The sequence below is a fragment of the Triturus cristatus genome, chromosome 1_2, assembly GCF_964204655.1.
Source record: "Triturus cristatus chromosome 1_2, aTriCri1.1, whole genome shotgun sequence".
Taxonomy (NCBI): domain Eukaryota; kingdom Metazoa; phylum Chordata; class Amphibia; order Caudata; family Salamandridae; genus Triturus; species Triturus cristatus.
The window spans coordinates 537,245,182-537,264,399 of NC_140580.1; the positions used below are offsets into that span (position 1 = coordinate 537,245,182).

Here is a 19,218-nt window from a genome sequence, read left to right on the forward strand (position 1 = left end):
ATCCTCACTCAACTCACTGTCAATACTCAACTGCAACCCCACAATGGTAAATTCTGCAAAATCTCTGGGCTTCTAACTATATAATACACTCATTCTTTGAGTGCACTGTAAACTTAGTCTCCTCAATGGTATCAAATATCTTGTGCTGGATAAAGATTTTAAATTAATCATCCAATCACTTGAGCTGTTGAGACTCAACTATGAAAATGCCTTCTACATGGATTACCAAACATATGTCTAGCTTCCCTTAAAGCTGCCCTTCAATAGAGCCAAACATCTGGTCGCATGCACTAAAAATGTGACCACATATTACTGATACTGATCTCACTGAAGTGGCTCCCCATTGAACCGAAAACCATCTTCAAACGTGTTGCATCCCATACAATGCTGTATTTTCTAGGAACATAGACGTACCATGCATAAAAACTGACCATCTTAGGTGGTCAAAGGAACCATAGAAGCAGTGACAACCTAGTCTTCAGATAACAAGATTTAAGCAAACAACAAACTCCAATAAATCTTTCTCTGGTAGTGTCCAGCGGGTTTTGAACCCCATTTCCACAGCTATTAGAACCATTCCATCCAAGGCCATGCTTCAACGCAAAATTAAGGCCTTTTCTTTTATCTAAGCATTTCCAAATGTGAACAGATCCTTCCTCACCGAAATGTTGACAATAAATATTTTTTATGCTGCTTAAACACTGACAATAATGAATCTTTATTTAGTATTTGGCATATCTGTTCAGTAATAAATTTTTCTACTCACTATCAACTGCTAAGTATAAGAAATTCTTACTATGTCAAACTCTCTGCCACCCTTTCGACTTGTTTGTGATATCTAAAAAACAATAGTAACTAACCCAATAAATATGATCTAAGAATGTGGATTTAAAAACAGTGTAATGTTTGATAAGAAGCTAATGTAGCTAAATGAACTCAGGCGTAGTATGATCTCTCTTGGATAGCCCTAGGGCCAAATGGACTGCGGCATTTTGTATTAATTTAAACCTTTAATGTGAACCTTGGGATAAATCTGAGTAGAGTGCATTACAATAATCTACTGAAGATGATATGAAGGCATCCATGAGAAGAACATTACACGGAAAGAAAAATGATGGTGGAGATTGTGGAGAGAATGCGGCTAGAACGGTTGACCTCAGAGCTGGAGAACAGGGTTTGAGTCTCGGCAGGGACGCTCAACATTCTGTGATTCTGGACAAATCCCTTAACCCCTTCGATGCGCATGACGGAGCGGTTCCGTCATGCGCATCGGTTGCGCTATGCGTATGATGGAACCGCTCCGTCATGGCCCCGCCCGCGCAATAGAACCTTCAGCACAGCACGGTAATCCGCGCCGCGCTGAAGTGGTTAATCTCCCCGTGCCTAACATAAATGAAGGTGTCCGTCTGTTTGCAACTGGTGCTTATGTAAAGAGCTCTGATACCTTTGGATTTAGTTTGCGCTACATAAAACTAAAAAACGAAACAAAAAAAGGCGGATTCTTTAAAGCACTTAAAGATGGGAAAATCATGAGATGGCAACCAAACAAATTTGTGTTGTCAGACTCAATCATCAGTCAATTTTAGCATCAAGGTTTTTCACACAACACTGGATTTGGTTGCTCTCTGAGGGCCTGCGGGGTCGAAAAAGGATATTGTCAAAGGGGTGTGGGTTCAAGAAAGAAGAACTTCTGTTTTCTCCCCATTGAGGTACCATTGATGACAACTCATCTACTTCTTAGCTGCTCGTAAACAGTTATGAAGATGTATTTAGCATGAATCTCTGTAATTTTCCTGATCTTTGGTACTATTTGGATATAATTCATGTACCTAAAGAGCGTAAAACCAAATTATTGGATGAAGTACACTGATGGGATTACATACAAATTAAACTATTGAGGTGATAAAATATAGCCCACAGGAAATCGACTTGTGAGCTGCCAAGATGCAGTTTTGTATAAGAAGACAACACAGCACCCTAGGGCTGATTCATAAAAGGATTTATGAGTATGAGGAACAATACTGCAAGAGTACTCTTATACTTACTCTTATAAGCCTTTTAACCCCTTCGCCGCGGGGGGGCGTCGGCGGCGGTGCTGTGCTCGTGACGAGCCCAGCTCGTCATGCTGCACAGCGGAGCTGAGCTCATGACGAGCTGGGCTCTTCATGACTCCACCCACTAAATGATTCTCCTGCACAGGCAGGGAATCAATTACCCGTGGGAGTGGCGCGACCGTTATGACGAGCCCAGCTCGTCATGAGCACAGCTCCACTGTGCCTCATGACAAGCTGGGCTCGTCATGAGCATGCAACGGGTTAATCGGTTCCAAAACATACAACTTCCTGTTAGTAAAAGTGCAAAACATGATGACTTTAGCAGTAGCACTCTTCAAAATGCTTGCTATTTTTTTTAATTTCTTTTAATTGTGATGGATACTCAGGCACAGATTTAAAGATTTTGTGTTGGTTTTGGGTTACTTTTTTAAAGCACCCCTGATGCAAAATCCAGATTGGTGTTTACAAACCAGTGTAAATGGTGATTTGCATTGGTCTGTAAACAAAACTAACGCAGAACAATGCCTTGTGTTACATGGGCACTTCTCTTAATTATAAGGAATGTCGTTGGATCCATCTCCTTGATGCAACCAACTCTGGTCTGAACGAGCATGAGGAGACTTATTTGCAAATGAGCAAGCTCTAATCTCATTTCTGATCTCTCCTACTGCTTCAAGTAAGACATATTACTTGGTTCTTTTCCCTCTTGCAATCCTGACATATGTATGACTTTGACCTTTTTAGCATAACATGTAGGCATGTTTTAATATGTCATATGCCACCATCATTGTCATGCTATTTGAATATTGAACATCATGAAACTATATTGTAAATCGTGCAGTCCAATCATTTGTGATATTGTCGTGTATACTGTGTGATAATCCAGCTTGTAGCATATGACGTCTTTATAATTGGTATAATTGAAACATCCGTATCCTCTTACACATGTAATATAGCAGTTTGACTATGTTAATAAGCTCATTCATATTGACTATGTGAGGAAATCCTGTATCACGAGCTATGAAACTTCGTTTGTAAATGTACAATTACTACGTTTGAAAACACATGATTGGCTCTCATTCGCTGTGCATAATCCCATGTCACGATCTTTGTTTGCAATGTACAAATACTACATTTGAAGATGCACGGTTGGCTCTCTTTTGCAAAAAAATGGTCCTCCGCTTTTGTTGTACTTCAAATTACACAAGTCCATTCTGTTTTTAATCACTCCGTATGAGTCTATCTCCGACTAATCCATCCCGGGTTTTCCCGATTGGCCGACCAGTCCAGGTCCCCGCACGTACACGGCCTATCCGACTACGTCATATAGCCGGCTCTAGCGAGAGCTCGCTGTCAGTTGCAGCTGAGCCTTTGACGGATCAAGACGTCCAATTCGCGTACTTGAAGTAAGTCTTCTCCCTAACGTTAGTTTCACTACGATGGAGTGAAACATCTGAGCCGTAATTGCTTCCTGGCGTTCGGCATATTTAACTCCTCTTAAGTTCGTTTCGCTAACGTAATGGCCCTTTCGTTTAGCTTTACTCAGATGTTGTGATACCCATATGCCGTAATTTTTAATTTTTTACCTTACGTTGCCCTCCGGCGCTCGGCATTCCTACAACTTAGTATCCTTGTTTAACGATTTTGCAATAAGTGTCTAATTAGCCTCCGGTATGGCTCCCATCTCTAAATGGTAATATTGGGGCTATGATAGTCTTTTACTAGAAAATAGCTTAAGTTACGCTGTTCCTTACATTAGTTGATGTGTACATATGTCCTTAGATATCTCGCAAGCGATCATTACCCCGTTTAATTTAACCTCCTTGGCTACCTATATTATAGTGCCCTCCTCTTTTTTGTCCGCAGTACGTGGCGATTGTTGAGACAGCACCACTCCTCTTTTCAAATCAAATTTACCGTCCTACAGGTACGTGTTTTTCTTTCAAACCGGGTATATTTCAATTATGTTGATACGCAGTCTGTTCAATCCATACAACAGCCCCTCCTCTTTAATTTTTGCAGAATTTGAACAGAATTTACTCTCAAAGTTGATGTCGGACCCCTGCATAAGAGACACGAGGAATCTATTTCCAATTAATTAAATCGCTTTCTCAGGTGAGCTATATTGCCGCATATGGGAAATTAAATATTTCCTTTATGTGTGACGCACACATTGCCCTGACACCAAACTCTTTGCGCTTACAGGTCCCCAACCTATTTCTTGTCCTGATGAAGACCCCCTTTGATGCATACTAATTGGCACAACCATATTGGGTCGAAACGTCGACGTTACCTGTCCTATGCGTCCGTGCAAATCCACATATAGAACAAGGAAATCACAACCTATAGTGGCCTATGTACTTCAAGCCGGATCTGTTTGTTTATTATTTCTATGTATTGTCCATTGTACATATTTGTTATATGTGATTTTTTTGTTCAAGTAATCACTGTTTCACAAATTGTTCCATTTTGTATGTGTAATTTGGTTGGTTTACCCTGTAAACACTTTGGTGTTTTCATTGCAATGATTAATATCATTCCATCAAGTAACTCGAATTCAGTTCTGTTTCTTTGGGTCTGTGTGTGTCCTGTACAGTTCTAAAGTGTATTCAGTACACGTCTAAGTTAGTTTGCTCACTTCCCGACAGAACCACTGTTCTTCGCTTTCTTTGTGTTACTTTGCATCAAGTGGGCATTCCATGGGTGGTGCATGGGCGTTCCTCTGCATCCCCCCATGGATTTTGATACAAATCCATATCTAGAAACAAATGAAGACATGCATTTGGGCCAAAATCCTGCACCTCCCTGAGGCTGGAATAACAAGGAGGAATGTTTTTATTTCTCCTCCTTTCTTCCCCTTTACATGGGTGCTGGATTGTGCAGGACGCGTTAAAAGAGGAAATTGCCTTAAAGCATAGTTTTTGTGCAGGAAGGTCTCCTTCCACCAAACCAAATACAACGCATACCCTTGCACTATGATGCAAGGGCACCTGCGTTGGTATATGGTTGCTGAACACGTGCCAGTGAAGGGGACGAGCAGAACTGTGCCAGTTATTTGTAGATATTCTCTCCAGTTCACGTAACACAATGCAGCAACTTTGCTTTATGCCCTTCATTCCATCAACTTTGTAAATCTGGCCCCAGTTCTTTAGAGACTCGCTTTTTATCCCTCTGGCTCTCTCTGACTCATTATTTCACTCTCTCTCACACACACTCACTTTCTCTCAGCCTGTTTCTCCTCTGTCTAGTTAGACTGTCTACATTGAGCTTTTGGTTCAAGGTTGCTGGAGAGTTTACTTTCAGCAAAAAGTCCTCCATATGCTCTTTCTCCTTTGCTTCATTGTGTTCTTTAATTGGCCTGTGAAGATGGAATGGTTCTCTGGTGTTCATTTCCCAAGGGATAGTTCCATCTCTCTGAATGGAGCTTCTAGCAGAATACACTGCACACTTAATTAATCTTTGGTCAGGCAGGCGGCAGGAGCAACCAACAGACTGCCAGCTTTTACTGTCCTGGCTCAAATGGGTGATGAAGACAAATGCCTCCTTAGAAAAGATATATACATAGAATATGCTTTTTTATTGATCTCTAAACAGAATAGAAAAGGTGTTTCAACGCCTACACGGGACACCAAAGTCCAGAAGATTGTCTGCTTCTCCCGGCAAAAGGTTTCTACCAAGCAGCTCTTACCTTTTCTCGTAATCTTTCCAGCACTATGGGCAGAATGTAGCATCGCAGCCTTCGCACAACACATTTGTGTAGTGCGCAAGGACAGTGTAGCTGTTTAAAATACTACAGGACCTATAAAATTATTGACCAAGTAATATGCACCAATAATGCACATATAATATACACCAGTGACCTTTTGTTCAATGTGCCCTTCAAAGGCGGCAGGGATCTATTGTGATGTAGAAGCAGTGGCATCACAAGAATTCGATTGGCACAAATGCACACTAGGGCCATGGGCCCACCAATCTCTGTGGCGGGTGTCACTCGGAGGCAAACACCGCAGGGTCTTGGTGTCACTGTATCTGCTGCACTAATGATAGCTGGGCCCCTGTGTATCAGGCTGGAACAGATGCCCCATAGTCCATATCGCCGGCGAGAAGATCCACTACCAATATACTGCTTGCCTTCCAAGAAAGCAGGAGGTACTATGCCATAATATTCCACCTGTAGGACAACGTAGATGGTCATTATGCCAGTGCTTGAGATACTTCCTTGGAAATTTGCCCACAGATAAGTAAAGATGTGGATCAAACTGCCTGTTGTGTTCTAATATATTTGGTATTAGAACACTGGATGGTTAATAGCTCCGTTGAAGGCAATGGAGTAGCTCCACGCTTATAATGGCTGTCATAATGCTCTCTGCTCCAACATTCCAATGTTTGTCTTTCTGTTTCTCCCTTTTTAATTTAGAACATTCTACCCTTAGAAGGTAGAATGTTATAATAGCCTTATAGCCCGTCTGCCTCATGCCACACCTTTTGTGAATGGCCCTCTCCCTTGTTATAGACCTTCGTCTGGGGCTCGACCCTATAACTTGGGTTCAGGATCTTTAACAACTGGTATAGGCTGAGCAATAAGGCTATTGTATTGATTTTAAGTCCACAATGCATACTGAAAGCACCTCTGACCTGATTATATAGATTGCAGCAGTCCGGTGCATGCTTGCACCCCCTCACAAGCGCATAAATGATATTTTGCATCGGCCAGTCAGTCTAAATGTTGGTGCACAAATACACAGGTGGCAGTGCAATCTATGTGATCCGTCCATGAATGAGAGAGACAAATCGTTTTCGGATTATAAACTTGTTTATGAATATCTTGGTTAGTCCCAGACCATATTGGTTTATTCAGTGTCGGAGGTTTTGGAAAATAATGAAATAGATGGGTTTACATCCTAGCCTCTGTGGCATGTATGTAATTCATGTGTACAGTGAGTAACGTCCTGCATATGTTTTGCGTGTTAAAGGTGTCATCAGGAGAATGATGTCACAATGTCTCAAAAACCCAGTTGACAACATTTAACAAAGCATATGGTTGGTGTTGCTATTGATTTAAGAGATTGTTTTTTTTCTCTTCACTCAATGCCACTTTAAGCGCTTTGGCCCTGATTAGAAAAGCAGTGATGATTTCTTTTTGGGTAAAAACTCCAATTGGGACCTGAAGCAGGACTTCAAGTTAGGTGGTATTTGTCATAGCGCTATTTACATATTTGCGGATTGCCAATGCTCCAACTGCATACAATGCACACTATTTGTGCATGAGTGTTCCAGGGTGCCCAAATTTACATTTTATGTAATTTGCCAACAAGATTCTTACTAGGTTACATACCATACACTTCTGGGCATTGAGTACTAAATGAGAGTGAGTACTAAATTTGCACATGGATCAATATTGTGCATTAAGCCTGATTTGGACTCCAATTTCAGAGTCGGAAGTAGCCTCGAAGTAGTAATGAGGGCCACTGTAGTTTCAATGGTAGCTGGAGTGGACTCGGTGGTTGTGCACCAGAGATAGGCTGATTGTTTGGTGAATTCATAGAGTTTTTGACAGCCTGGACCGTTTGTATGACCAGTCGGGAAAAATGTGTCACGTTAACACCAGTGGCGGCTCGCCGAGGGACTGCTGTGGGGCGGTGAGGCGAGGAGAAAGCAGGGTGGGACGGTTAGTGGACTCGGACATACGACTGACAGCAGTAAGGTAAGTAATTAAATAAATAAAAATATTTAACTTGTGCTCGCTGCATTGCCGAGTTGTTCTAATCACAAAGTATTGCTATATTTGACTACTAAACAGGCAGTCACAATTGAAGTTACCTTGCACTTAAAAGGACTTGTTTGAATGGTACAGCAGGTGCAGTGGCTCCAGGGCCAAAAGCTCTAGGGACCCCACTAAATCCAGATTATTGCTAAGATATTATACTAAACAGGCAGTCACAAGTGCAGTTTCTTTTTAGACAACTGGGTCATGATTTCAATGGTGCAGCAGGTGCAGTGACACCCAGAAAAAAAGTCCTAGGCACTCCCATACAATTGCTACATTGTAATACTAAACAGGCAGTCTCAAGTGCAGTTACCTTGCAGCTAACCGGATGATTATTAGAATAGTGCAGTAGGTGCAGTGGCACTGGGCCCAAAAGTTGTCAGAACTCATCTAATCACCTAAAATTGCTATACTATACTACTATACAGACAGTCACAATTGCAATTACCTTGCAGTTAAAAGGGACTTGATTTAAATGGTGCAGCAGGTGCAGTGGCATCGGGGCAAAAAGATTTCATAACTCCACTAAACAACAAATATTGCTATATATTACTACTGAACAGGCAGTCACAAGTGCAGTTATCTTGCAGACAACAGGGTCATGATTTGAACAGTGCAGCAGGTGCAGTAGCGGTGGGCCCAAAAGTTGTCAGAACTCCTCTAAACACCTAATATTGTAATATTTTACTGCTAAACAGGCAGTCACAATTGCAGTAGGCTTGCAGTTGAAAGGGGCTTGATTTAAATGGTGCAGCAGGTGCAGTGTCAACGGAGCCAGTAGCTCTATGGACCCCACTAAATGCAGAATATTGCTAAATTGTACTACTAAACAAGCAGTCACAATTGCAGTTATCTAGCAGGCACTAGGGCCATGATTTCAATGATGCTGCAGGTGCAGTGGCACCGGGTCCAAAAGTTGTCATAACTCCTCTAAGCACCAAATATTGCTTTATTTTACCACCAAAAAGGCAGTCACAAATGAAGTTATTTTGCGGACACTAGGGGCATGGTTTGAATGGTGCAGTAGGTGCAGTGGCACTGTGCCCAATAGTTGTCAGAACTCCTCTAAACACATAATATTGTTACTACATCAATTAATTCTATTATTTCCCTCTTTCATTTTTCAAAATGTTGCTATTTCTTACCCACACTATACCACTAGTTCCAGCATAATATTTTGCCTTTTTCTACATAAACAAGTCATAACAATTTAACAGACTTTCTGTTACTTATATTGTACAACTACTCAGCAAGCTACAACTTACAATAAAAAACAACATATTATGAATCATGTAGGCAAAACAAAATGCATTTACCAATGCTTGTTTAAAAAAAAAATTCTGGAAAGAGTCACAAGTTGGTGAAATCTTAGTTTTTTACAGGTGGGTCATGTATTAAGTGATATAGGTGTGCATACAGACTAGAGCTTTCAGAAAATTCATACTGATTTCATGCTATTAATAATCGATCGCTCTATAAATATATACCTGCTTTTTGTTCTAGAGTAAAGGTGAATAACAGTAGTTAAATATTGTGGGGCTTATTTACAAGGCCCATGCGCCAATTTTGCGTCATTTTTAACATGGGAAAAGTGACGCAAGAGTGGCGCAAGGGGCTTGTAAATATGCCCCTGTAAGTGGTGTAAATTCATATATAAATGCGACAGGAAGAATGTCATTATGTAGACCGTTAATTCTTTCTTTCCTTCAAAACCAGTGCGCGTTAGAAGAGATACATTACCCGACTGTCCAGCTCTGCGGGGAATTTGGTCTGAAACTGGCACAAGGTCCCTTCGCTGTAATCTCTTTGGATGAAAACCTTGCTGGCCAGAGATGCGCTTCTTCTGAGTTCTTGCAAGTTGTGACCCTGAAACAAAGAAGTCAAGGCGTTCACTAATATATAAAGCCATTATTTAATTAGCATATACTGTACGATGAGGGCCCAGAGGCAGCTTTGGGTGTCTGCTCACTGAGATCGGAGAGGGGAGTGCAGCACACAGATTCCTTCAGGCATAAACAAGGCGCATCCATCCATCTGTGAACAGGAAACAAAGACAGGGAGAAGAACGGCGGGCAGATGGGGACGCGACCGTTAAACGGCTCCACTAAACCGCTGTGGTGCGGGGTGAGCGCGTGAGGGGTGGTTGAGTTACAGATAGCATAGGCGCTAGAAGTAGGGGCATGGGGGTGCTGCAGCTCCCCGCCAATTCCCAGGCTGGTGTTTAGAAGGTGGATACACCTTTAAATTTCGTTTTTATCTTGTCACATTTGCTGTGCATTCAAACACAGAAGTCAAAAGTGATACTACCTCATCAGACAGAGGCGCAACTAGAGCCAAATTTCGGGGGGGGGGGAGGGCTGAGCAAAAATTTCGGTGGGGGCTGAACTTTAAGCAATCGGCAGAGTGGAGCTGCAGGGGCTCTTGGGGGCATATCAACAACAACCGGCGATAATTATCTCTAAGCGCACTTAGCGCTAGGGTAATTATCGCCGGCTAGCCTGAATTTTTATCGCTGAGATAGCGTGCTATTAGCAACGCTTATCTCAATAGCGATAAAAATCCTCACGCTAACAGGCTAACGTGAGATTATCGCTGGAAACCCAGCGATAATCTCATGTTACCTTGTTGATAGGGACAGGCAAACTTAGCCATGATATCCTCCTTCCATAGGATATCATGGCTAAGTCAGAAAAATACCAGATGTAAAAAAGCAGCGTTAACCGCGGTTAGCGCTGCTTTTTTTGTCTCTAACAGGGTTAGCGACATTCTTGATAATAGGAGAAATGTCGCTTAGCGACATTTCTCCTATTATTTTACTCTGGAACGCCCCCTTTGCATCTCATTAGAGATGCAAGGGGAAGCGTGGAGTAAAAGGGTGCTAACATGCAAATTTGCATGTTAGCACCCTGTTGTTGATAGGGCGCTAGTTTTAGCTCTCCTTTTTTGGCTTTTAAAGCCAAAAAAGCAGAGATAAAGCCCTTGTTGATATGCCCCATGGAAGGGGTGAAACAACATCAAGTCCTCATTAACATGCAAATGGTCTTTTAAAGACCTGTGAAGTGCTCGGGTGCGGCTGCTTTTTTGCCCGGGAAGGTGTCTCATCCCGGGCTGCCACACACGACGGGGGGGGGCTGAAGCCCTTTGAGTCCAATGGGTGTTGCGCGCCTGTCATCAGACATATTGCTGCTTATTCTTTCAATAAGGAGATTGGTGCCTACTTTTCTTTTTCTGACTGCAAAATGAAATGATTTTGTAAAGTGACGTTTTTGACAATCTTGCTGGGGTACGGGACTGTGAACGTAAAGGGATCACTGGCAGAAAATTGGAAACGAAAATATTGTGAGGGCAGAATACTGTGTCCAAAATATCGAGGACCAAAATATGGAGAAGGTAAGAGCATATAGGTCAGTATAGATTTACTATTCTTCACTCCACATCTACGTACCTTCAAGATATATATATCATTAAGGTTCAGATATGTGGAGTTATATATAGATAAAACGTTGCTTACCTATTGAAACTTACATTCACAACATTTTTATCCTCAATGTTCTTGACACAAAAATTTGACCCACGATATTTCTGTTTCTGATGGTCTGTCTAAACACCATGTAAAGTACGTAAGATATCTTTTTTTTCTAACACACAACAAAATATAATAACGTTTAAATAAACTGTATGTATTGTTGCAAAATAGAGCTGTAGCTAGGAAAGCACAAATGAAGCACTTTCTTTTTGTAATTCTGAAGGGTGATGAAAACAAAGATTTTTATAGGATAAAAAAAATCAAGTCATTTTAGTTGGTGAGGCACAAGTGATAAATATTCGCTGAAGCTCTAATGTCCATAAACATTATCATTTGTGCACCATATAGTTTTACCAGTTAAACTGTATGTCTGTACAAATTAAGTGCGCTATCGTAACATGCTTTAGTAATATATTTGTGACATTGTTCCAAAATGCACCATCGGCTACATACCACACCCTTACCACTCTCCTGCTGAACGCGCATTGCTCATTTGCTACGCTTGTTCTTTGTGTGACTCTTGAAAGATTGACGATCACTACAACTTCAGTGATGTAACAGTGATGGCGGCAAGCCCACTCTTAAAATTGTTCCAGCACCACTGGCGGAGTCTGCATTATGAGCTGTGAGTGGAAGGCAAACACAGCAATGGAGGTGAAGCCAGTAAAGTTCTCGGCTTGCAGTAAAATACACTGAGCGCACCCTGATTGGCTAACGAGTATGCATGACCATTGATCACCTCATCTTGAACTACTTTCCCCTCCTTGGATCAGTGATTTAGGAATCACATTCTCTGACAAGCTTTGAGCAAGAGGTCTAACTTGTGTCACTGCCTGGATCACTGTGGCGTGATCAGATGATCTATTGGGAAGTTAAATTGATGCTGTAGATCACCAGAAAAGTATTACTTCCCCTAAAGTTGAAGGATAGCAACAACTGGAGGCAAACTTTGGCTCCCTTTTGCATAATTCCTATAGACAGCCTGCAGCCAGCGAATGCTTCCCTTGCCTCGATAATAATGATGCTCAGTTTTATACTAGTTATCTCAATAGGAACAAAGAGCACAAACTCAGTCCAAGAGTAGTACCCTCACTCCTGCCACAGCGGGCATGCTTAGACTTCTACTGCCCAGCATCATGCCAATATGTCTCCATTGAATTTCAGGCACTAAGGCAATTAAGCAAAAGTCCTGAAATTACTGTGAAGACTGTTGATAACGAGGGTGACATAGTTTTGCAAAGTATTGTGAATTATAATTCAGAAGTAGGCAGTTAAACAACATTTCAAATTGCCCACCAACGCTATGGAATCACTAATATTAGGACGTTAAAGGTATTACAAAATAAATCTTAACAGAGGGACAGTTGAACAGCTAAGAATATCAAAACCTGCATAGATAGGACCTATGAACATAAAACGTGTACATGTTACATTTGATATAAAAGATGCCTCCTCAACGCACTCCTGGGTGATCAGACCAAAACTCTACACAATATCTCATTGTACATTTTGTGCATCAAACTTCTAATCTCTGTTTAAGGGCCTACATGTAAAACCCAACAGACGAGATGGTTTTAGAAGGTTCTAGTTTTGGCGTGCCAGTGGAAGTCTTAATAGAGTGGAAGGTTCCGAATGTGCCGCATAATAGAATTAGATGGCATAAAACTTCAACATCCTCCGTTAGTGAGTGTGTGCACATATCAATTAAAAAGAATGTTTTAATTTAATAAACACAGATTTTGTTTCATAAAATTATCAGAACAGTGGGTGCCATCTTTTCTGCAGATTCTGCATATTTATAGTTAAACACCTGTAATGGCTGATTGGTGAATGATAAAAATCCCTTCTCACCACATAGAGTGTGAAGCAGACGTGCTGATAAAGTGTTCCTACTTTGGAACCGCTCACTTCCATCTCTAGGGAATTTCTGCATTGGATTTTACCATTTATTGACAAGAAATCCATTACATTTTTGGTTCACAAGATCCGGCATGATGAATGCAAGCAGTTAGCTAATTTATACAGCAACCCTAGTGCTAAAAACTCTGTAGACATCAAAGATCTCCTATGTCATAGAGGAAGGAGATGACCAGGATCTTATCAGGTGCATAGTTTATGAGAAATGTTGGCACCCTTGGCAATCAACCCAAGGTATTAAATGGAAATATTAAGGGTTTGCAAAATTCTCGTAATTCGTGTTTGCGTACGTACACAAAACTTCACCAAAATATGCAAAGTTATGCGTAATTGCTTAAAATGCAAAACTGGCTTTTGGCGCTGTAGTTTAGAGTGAGACTCCTCTTTTTCTCTTACTGAATCACAAATGGTCATGAATGTGCCCTTGTTTGCCTGATTTCTGCCATTTTATCAAAGGACCATTGAATTAGGGTTAAATAAGTGCTTAATTAGTGATAAAATATGTGCCAGGGCCCTAGTCAGGAGGCCACATCAGCTTTAATCACCCATTGCCCCTGCCAATGCTGCTAGTGACAATATCTATGCAACTACTAACCATAACTCTCCTACAAGTGTAATAATTCAGACTAGTCCAGGCCCACAGGGCAGAAAGAATGGCTTGGGCAACAGGAATTAATCGTTTTAATCCATATTGAATGAATAAACAGCTGTTATTCTGCTCTTCTCTAAATTACAAAGACAGCGCCACCATGTGGCAGACTGTCATAAGTAATGGTGCTCACAAGTAAGTGCTGGTGCGGAGCACAGGAAACCACTGGCTAAAATTAAGCACTAGGTTAAACTGGAATGTAAATAAAGGAAGCATTTTGAACAAATACCACTGCCTTGATTATCTACAAACACTTTCAATCTGAGTGACAGAGGCCCTTTCCTTGCATGTAAATACTTATACCGCACTTAACTGTCCTTTGTTTACTTAATTCAGACTAGACACCTATGCATGAAGCTATCTATAACTAAACACATTAAATCTATTATAGTTCCAACTCTTGCTTAGAAGAGGATACGTGATACATCTAAGCAAGTAGTCCATCTCAATTTTGAATGATTGTTTGAGACAATATACCTGTAAAGTTTGTGTTGAATATCTTTTATTCACTAAGAACTGCTTTTTCACAACTTGGAAGATGAAAAGTCTCATCATTTTTACAAGCTCTATGTAAATGACTGAGAATTTATCTGGGTAGGGTTTACATTATTATCTATTACAATACTTCACTGTTATTATATTTCCCTATATGTATATTAACATAGTGTTTATGATGTATTTACAGTGCATTCAATCTGTTATGTTTTTTACCCCTTCAATATGCCGCACTATCTGGAATAAGCCCCATGACAGACATCTATCCGGTACGTGCCCAGCCCAAGTTCCTTGGGGCACCATACTAATGCATGGTGTACAGAGCAAGGACATGATATGACAATTGTAAATTCTCAGTTGATAATACTTTCCAATCTCTCACATCCCAAAAATGTTCTTCACAGAAAGTTGACAAAACAAAAGGATAAGCATATGGAACAACGCTACATATGTCACAGCTAACAATCTGATTCCAGAGGAACTGAAATTGAGGGCCTCCTCGCCATGATTGAGGATGGCCATCATCCTATCATGGTTGTACCTAACCTCCCCCTAAGCTATGGCACCTTTTCTCACAACAACCTGCTGAGAACTTTAGAAGAATGACAAGAAGTGTCCACAACACCCTTAGCCTACACCCATTTCACTCTCATTAGACAGGAGTGGAAATTCAGTGCTGAGTCATTGGATTTATCAAAACAAGTTTCAGGATGATTTCCACAGGGATCTTCCCCTTTCTCTGCTGCTATTCAATGCATACTTGAAGAGGCATTACAGCAGCACTGAGTATACCTTCAAATTTACAATGATGATAAACAAACCCACACTTTACCCAAGTAAACATGTGAAACAAGGCCAATATCATCAAATGCCCGAGTCACATGTTCTACTATTTCTCCCTGAATGTTTCCAAATCGAAATCAATGTAATTCGGAATGTGGAGAATGTGGTTCTGTCGGGTACAGAGTTGATTCCTGGTATACTGAATAATAAGCAATAAAACAACAATACTCAAAACTTTTCAGCAATGATCAATAAAACGAAAAGACCAAATGAGTCACAAAACAAAAAACACACCAAAAATAAATCAAACAAAGTTTGCATTTAAGGATAGATCCATATATTTTTTACATTTTATGGTCTTGAGCTGACATTAGAAGGCTGTCAAAGTTCATGAACATACATTTGTTCCAACTCTGCAAGTGATATGGTGCAAAAAGTGCGAAAAAAAGTGCTAAATGTGAACAAGATATATACAGTGCTGCAAGAATTGTTGAAATTAGTCATTCAGAGGACATCCATCCCTAGGTACATGAAGCTCCACACCGCTTGGGATTTTAAATTTCCATTTCGCGTGGGGTTGAGAGAGTAAGCTTAGGATTATCACAAGTACGTCGACGTTTCGACCCAGAAACGTGCGTGATTGACTAGTAGGCACAGCGGGTCTTCCTCAGGACTAGACGAACCAACGGACAGCCTTTACAATTAGAAATGGTTGGATTTAGAATGGTGTGTTGGATGTGGGGAATGGAACAACATGGTGAGGTACTGGGGACCTACCAGAATCAAAGGAGATTTGCAGGGTATGGTCCACCGTTCGGTTGGATTCAAAGCAATGACTGAAGTGAGGTCCTTGATGGTTGTGAATCACATCAATGGCACGGCACAGTACTGTAGCTAAAAGGAAAGGGTGACTGGATGTCAGTTAATGTATGCACGTAAATTCAATGCCACCTTAATACCAGAAGTGATGTTACTAGTGAACTAGGTGACTATATTGATGCCCTTGTTGTAGCTGTCATAGATTCCGTGCGTTGACAACTGTAGCTGCTCACACAGAGGGTTAAAAATGGCGTGAGCAGGACGAGAGACAGATCAGTCAGATAAAAAGTGTCTATGACGCAAGGATGTTGTGAATAATTAGTGAAGTCAGGTGCTAGTGAGAGAGTGCGAGGTGCCTAAGTTAGTACACCGTCTGATATATCATAGTAGATATGCATGCCTGAATTGTGCACAGTAAGCTGACTGGTTACGATGATGAACGTGATCACGGTGCATGTAGAACGATTTAACATTCAAAAATTAAATTAATCATAGCGTTTTTAATAGAGCGCAAAATACCTAAGAGAATAGACCTGCGCGCTTCCATACAATGTCATTTTAAACCACCCTTTCAACTCAGAACCAGGTCATGCTGGGGCACATTTACATTAGAAGAATCGGCATGCGCCGGTCTGTGCTCTAAGAGAAAAGCTATGAAATAATGTAATTCTTCATGTTCTCTCACAGTACACAGAAGCTTTGTACGTTTGCATTAAAAATACATGTATTTACCTACCAAATGCATTGCATCATTTCTTCACAAGAAAAATGCCAGCAAAGCACAACATTGCTTCACTTAGAAATAAAATAATCATTTGAACTAGGAATGGCAATGCAAATCAAAGCATTACTGCTTTGCCTATGCTTGGTATTTGTCATTATTGGCTTTGCCAATGCTTGTTAAATTTCACCATAATTGAAAAAGTGATAAGCAACATACAACCATATTGTAATGGTATTTTGTGTTATTCCAAGATGGCCACCATGTTACATCTACACGCAATGTAGTGGCCATCTTGGACGTATAAAAGACATAATTCCAAGAGGGCTGCCATGTAGAATTTACAAGCAATGTGGCGGCCATTCTGGAAGTATAAATATGATGGTCCAAGGTAGCTGAATGTTATTTTTTATACTTCCAAGAAAATCATGATATTACTTATTAATTAACGTGATGGCCTTCTAGGAAATATGAAAGATACACTTCCAAGATGGTCGGCTGCCGTTCTTGACTTTTGCAGTTCTAGCTCAACTTTACAAGCGCATTGGCAAAACCTGGTGCAGGTGGAGAGCAGACTTTTCCCAAACAATAATTTAAGGCTCTGTAGGAGGTTTTTTCGCTTGCTTTGCTGATGGCACAAATACACAAAAAATTTATATATTTGCAAATTTTTGAAGTGCAAAAAAATGCAAACATTAATGAGATTCTCCCATTTTCACCAGTGAAATACAAATTCCACCTACCCTTTCTACTTTTCTTTCTCTTTCCTAGTGCCTCTTATGTCTGTTTCTGTTTTTCTTTGATGCTAAATTCTTTATTTTAGAACATGCCGATGAACGTAATCGTCCTTGCTTCTATGTAGTAATGTGACAGTTTATGTTAATTATAAAACTCTAATATTTAGACTAATGAAAAATTAATTTTGCAGCCACAGATTTCTGAATATACTTCATATCTCTGCTATATCAATCGGTATTAGTACTAGAATTACATGCAAGGAACAATTTTGGGGGGGGAGATTACGAATATTATAATGGTAATATGCATATATACATAGAAATGATGTCACGTCCCGTTGATCTTATTTGACTGATATGTTTGATGATAATTATAGCGTTGTCTGAATCTGGGCTGTGCCAATGTTACTTGTGTTGCAAACATTTAACACTCTTTGATTACCAAGATTCCCGTGTATATCTACTGGTTTTATACATATACTGTGTACTGGTTAACTGTATCGTATATGCAGAAACTGTAATAAAAAGATCAACAACAAAAAAATCAATCGGTATCAGCGTTCCCAGAAAGGCTCATCTTACTGATAATGGGGCTACATAAAAAAGTTCAATATGAAGTAATTAAATACACACATGAATAGTATACCTCAATGTAAGTTAAACTGTGTAGAAAACACGAGGCACCTCTCTCTGTTTTACTCTCCCACCCAAAGTCTGGCCAAGTAGTGTACATATACTAACAGAAGGACATTACTTTCCTAAAGATGGGATAAAAACAATTCTCGGTCAGTCATTCTGAAGTCGGAATGTGTAGAAAGAGCTGTATGTTGAGGAGAATAACCAGTTGGTGCCTTTTGGTATTTCTTTAGTGTGTGAATTGGGCCTTGAAGCCAATGTTTTTGTCAAGTGTGATAGTCGAGGGACATTGTGCTATCAAGAAGATTGCTCAGGGCCCCTAATCAGGGTGAAGGTCACAGGGGCAAGGGAGGACTTTGTGAGATGTTACGGGTTAAGAGGTTGGTTTTGGATCTGCAGGAGCCTATCTTGGCCATGGGGGCTTTGTTCTTCAGGTAAGAACTTAACCACTGCAAGATGAATTCTTCAAAGCCAATTCAGAATGTGCAGATGAAGAGTAGAGTATGGTGGTCTATGGGGTCAAATACGCCAATAAACTTATATATAGTATAGACCTACAGAAAAAGTGGAAAAAGCAAAAGAGCTTGTATGCCAGAACCTTTTTACAGATAGGGAAGGAATCCATTCAAATCAGATGAATTAAAGATCTAAAAATCACTTTGGATAGCCTTCCGTTCTTGATTATGGTGACTGACAAATAACAAGGCTTTGTATTGATTCAAGATGATTCAGATCTTAGATTCAAAGAAAAGTTGCTGTCTTAGTATTTCTCATCTTGCTACATAAGATTAATTACTCTCTGGAAATTGGAGTCGTTGTTGCTCAAATTGGTCTGTTTAGACTTTTATTTTATCAGAATGATGATGTTAGTTTGCTTTTGGTTCCTTTTATCTGCAGCAACAGTCGTATGTTCCTTTCCACAGATAGAAGGGTGAGGAAACACCCCATATTATTAGAATGAACAGCAAGTGGTTTCTCCACTGGGAAAAGATCTCCTAAGGGTTCGATTCTGATACCAGGTCGGACAGCTCTCTGAGAGCTGTCCGTAGCCTTACCGTGCGACCGACACGTACCCGTAGCCGGTCCGTCCTGCAGAGGAAGTACGATGCGCATA

The 19,218-nt window shown here is 40.5% G+C and overlaps 1 protein-coding gene across 1 annotated transcript in view; it reads right to left on the reverse strand.

Moving 5' to 3' along the window:
• The window catches only part of GOLGA7B (golgin A7 family member B), a 177,396-nt gene that overhangs the window by 57,936 nt on the left and 100,242 nt on the right, over nucleotides 1-19,218 (reverse strand). Inside the window, exon 2 of the mRNA XM_085606346.1 lies at nucleotides 9,562-9,687. Within this exon, the coding sequence (XP_085462472.1) occupies nucleotides 9,562-9,687 (126 nt within the window). The remainder of the gene's footprint in view (nucleotides 1-9,561; nucleotides 9,688-19,218) is intronic.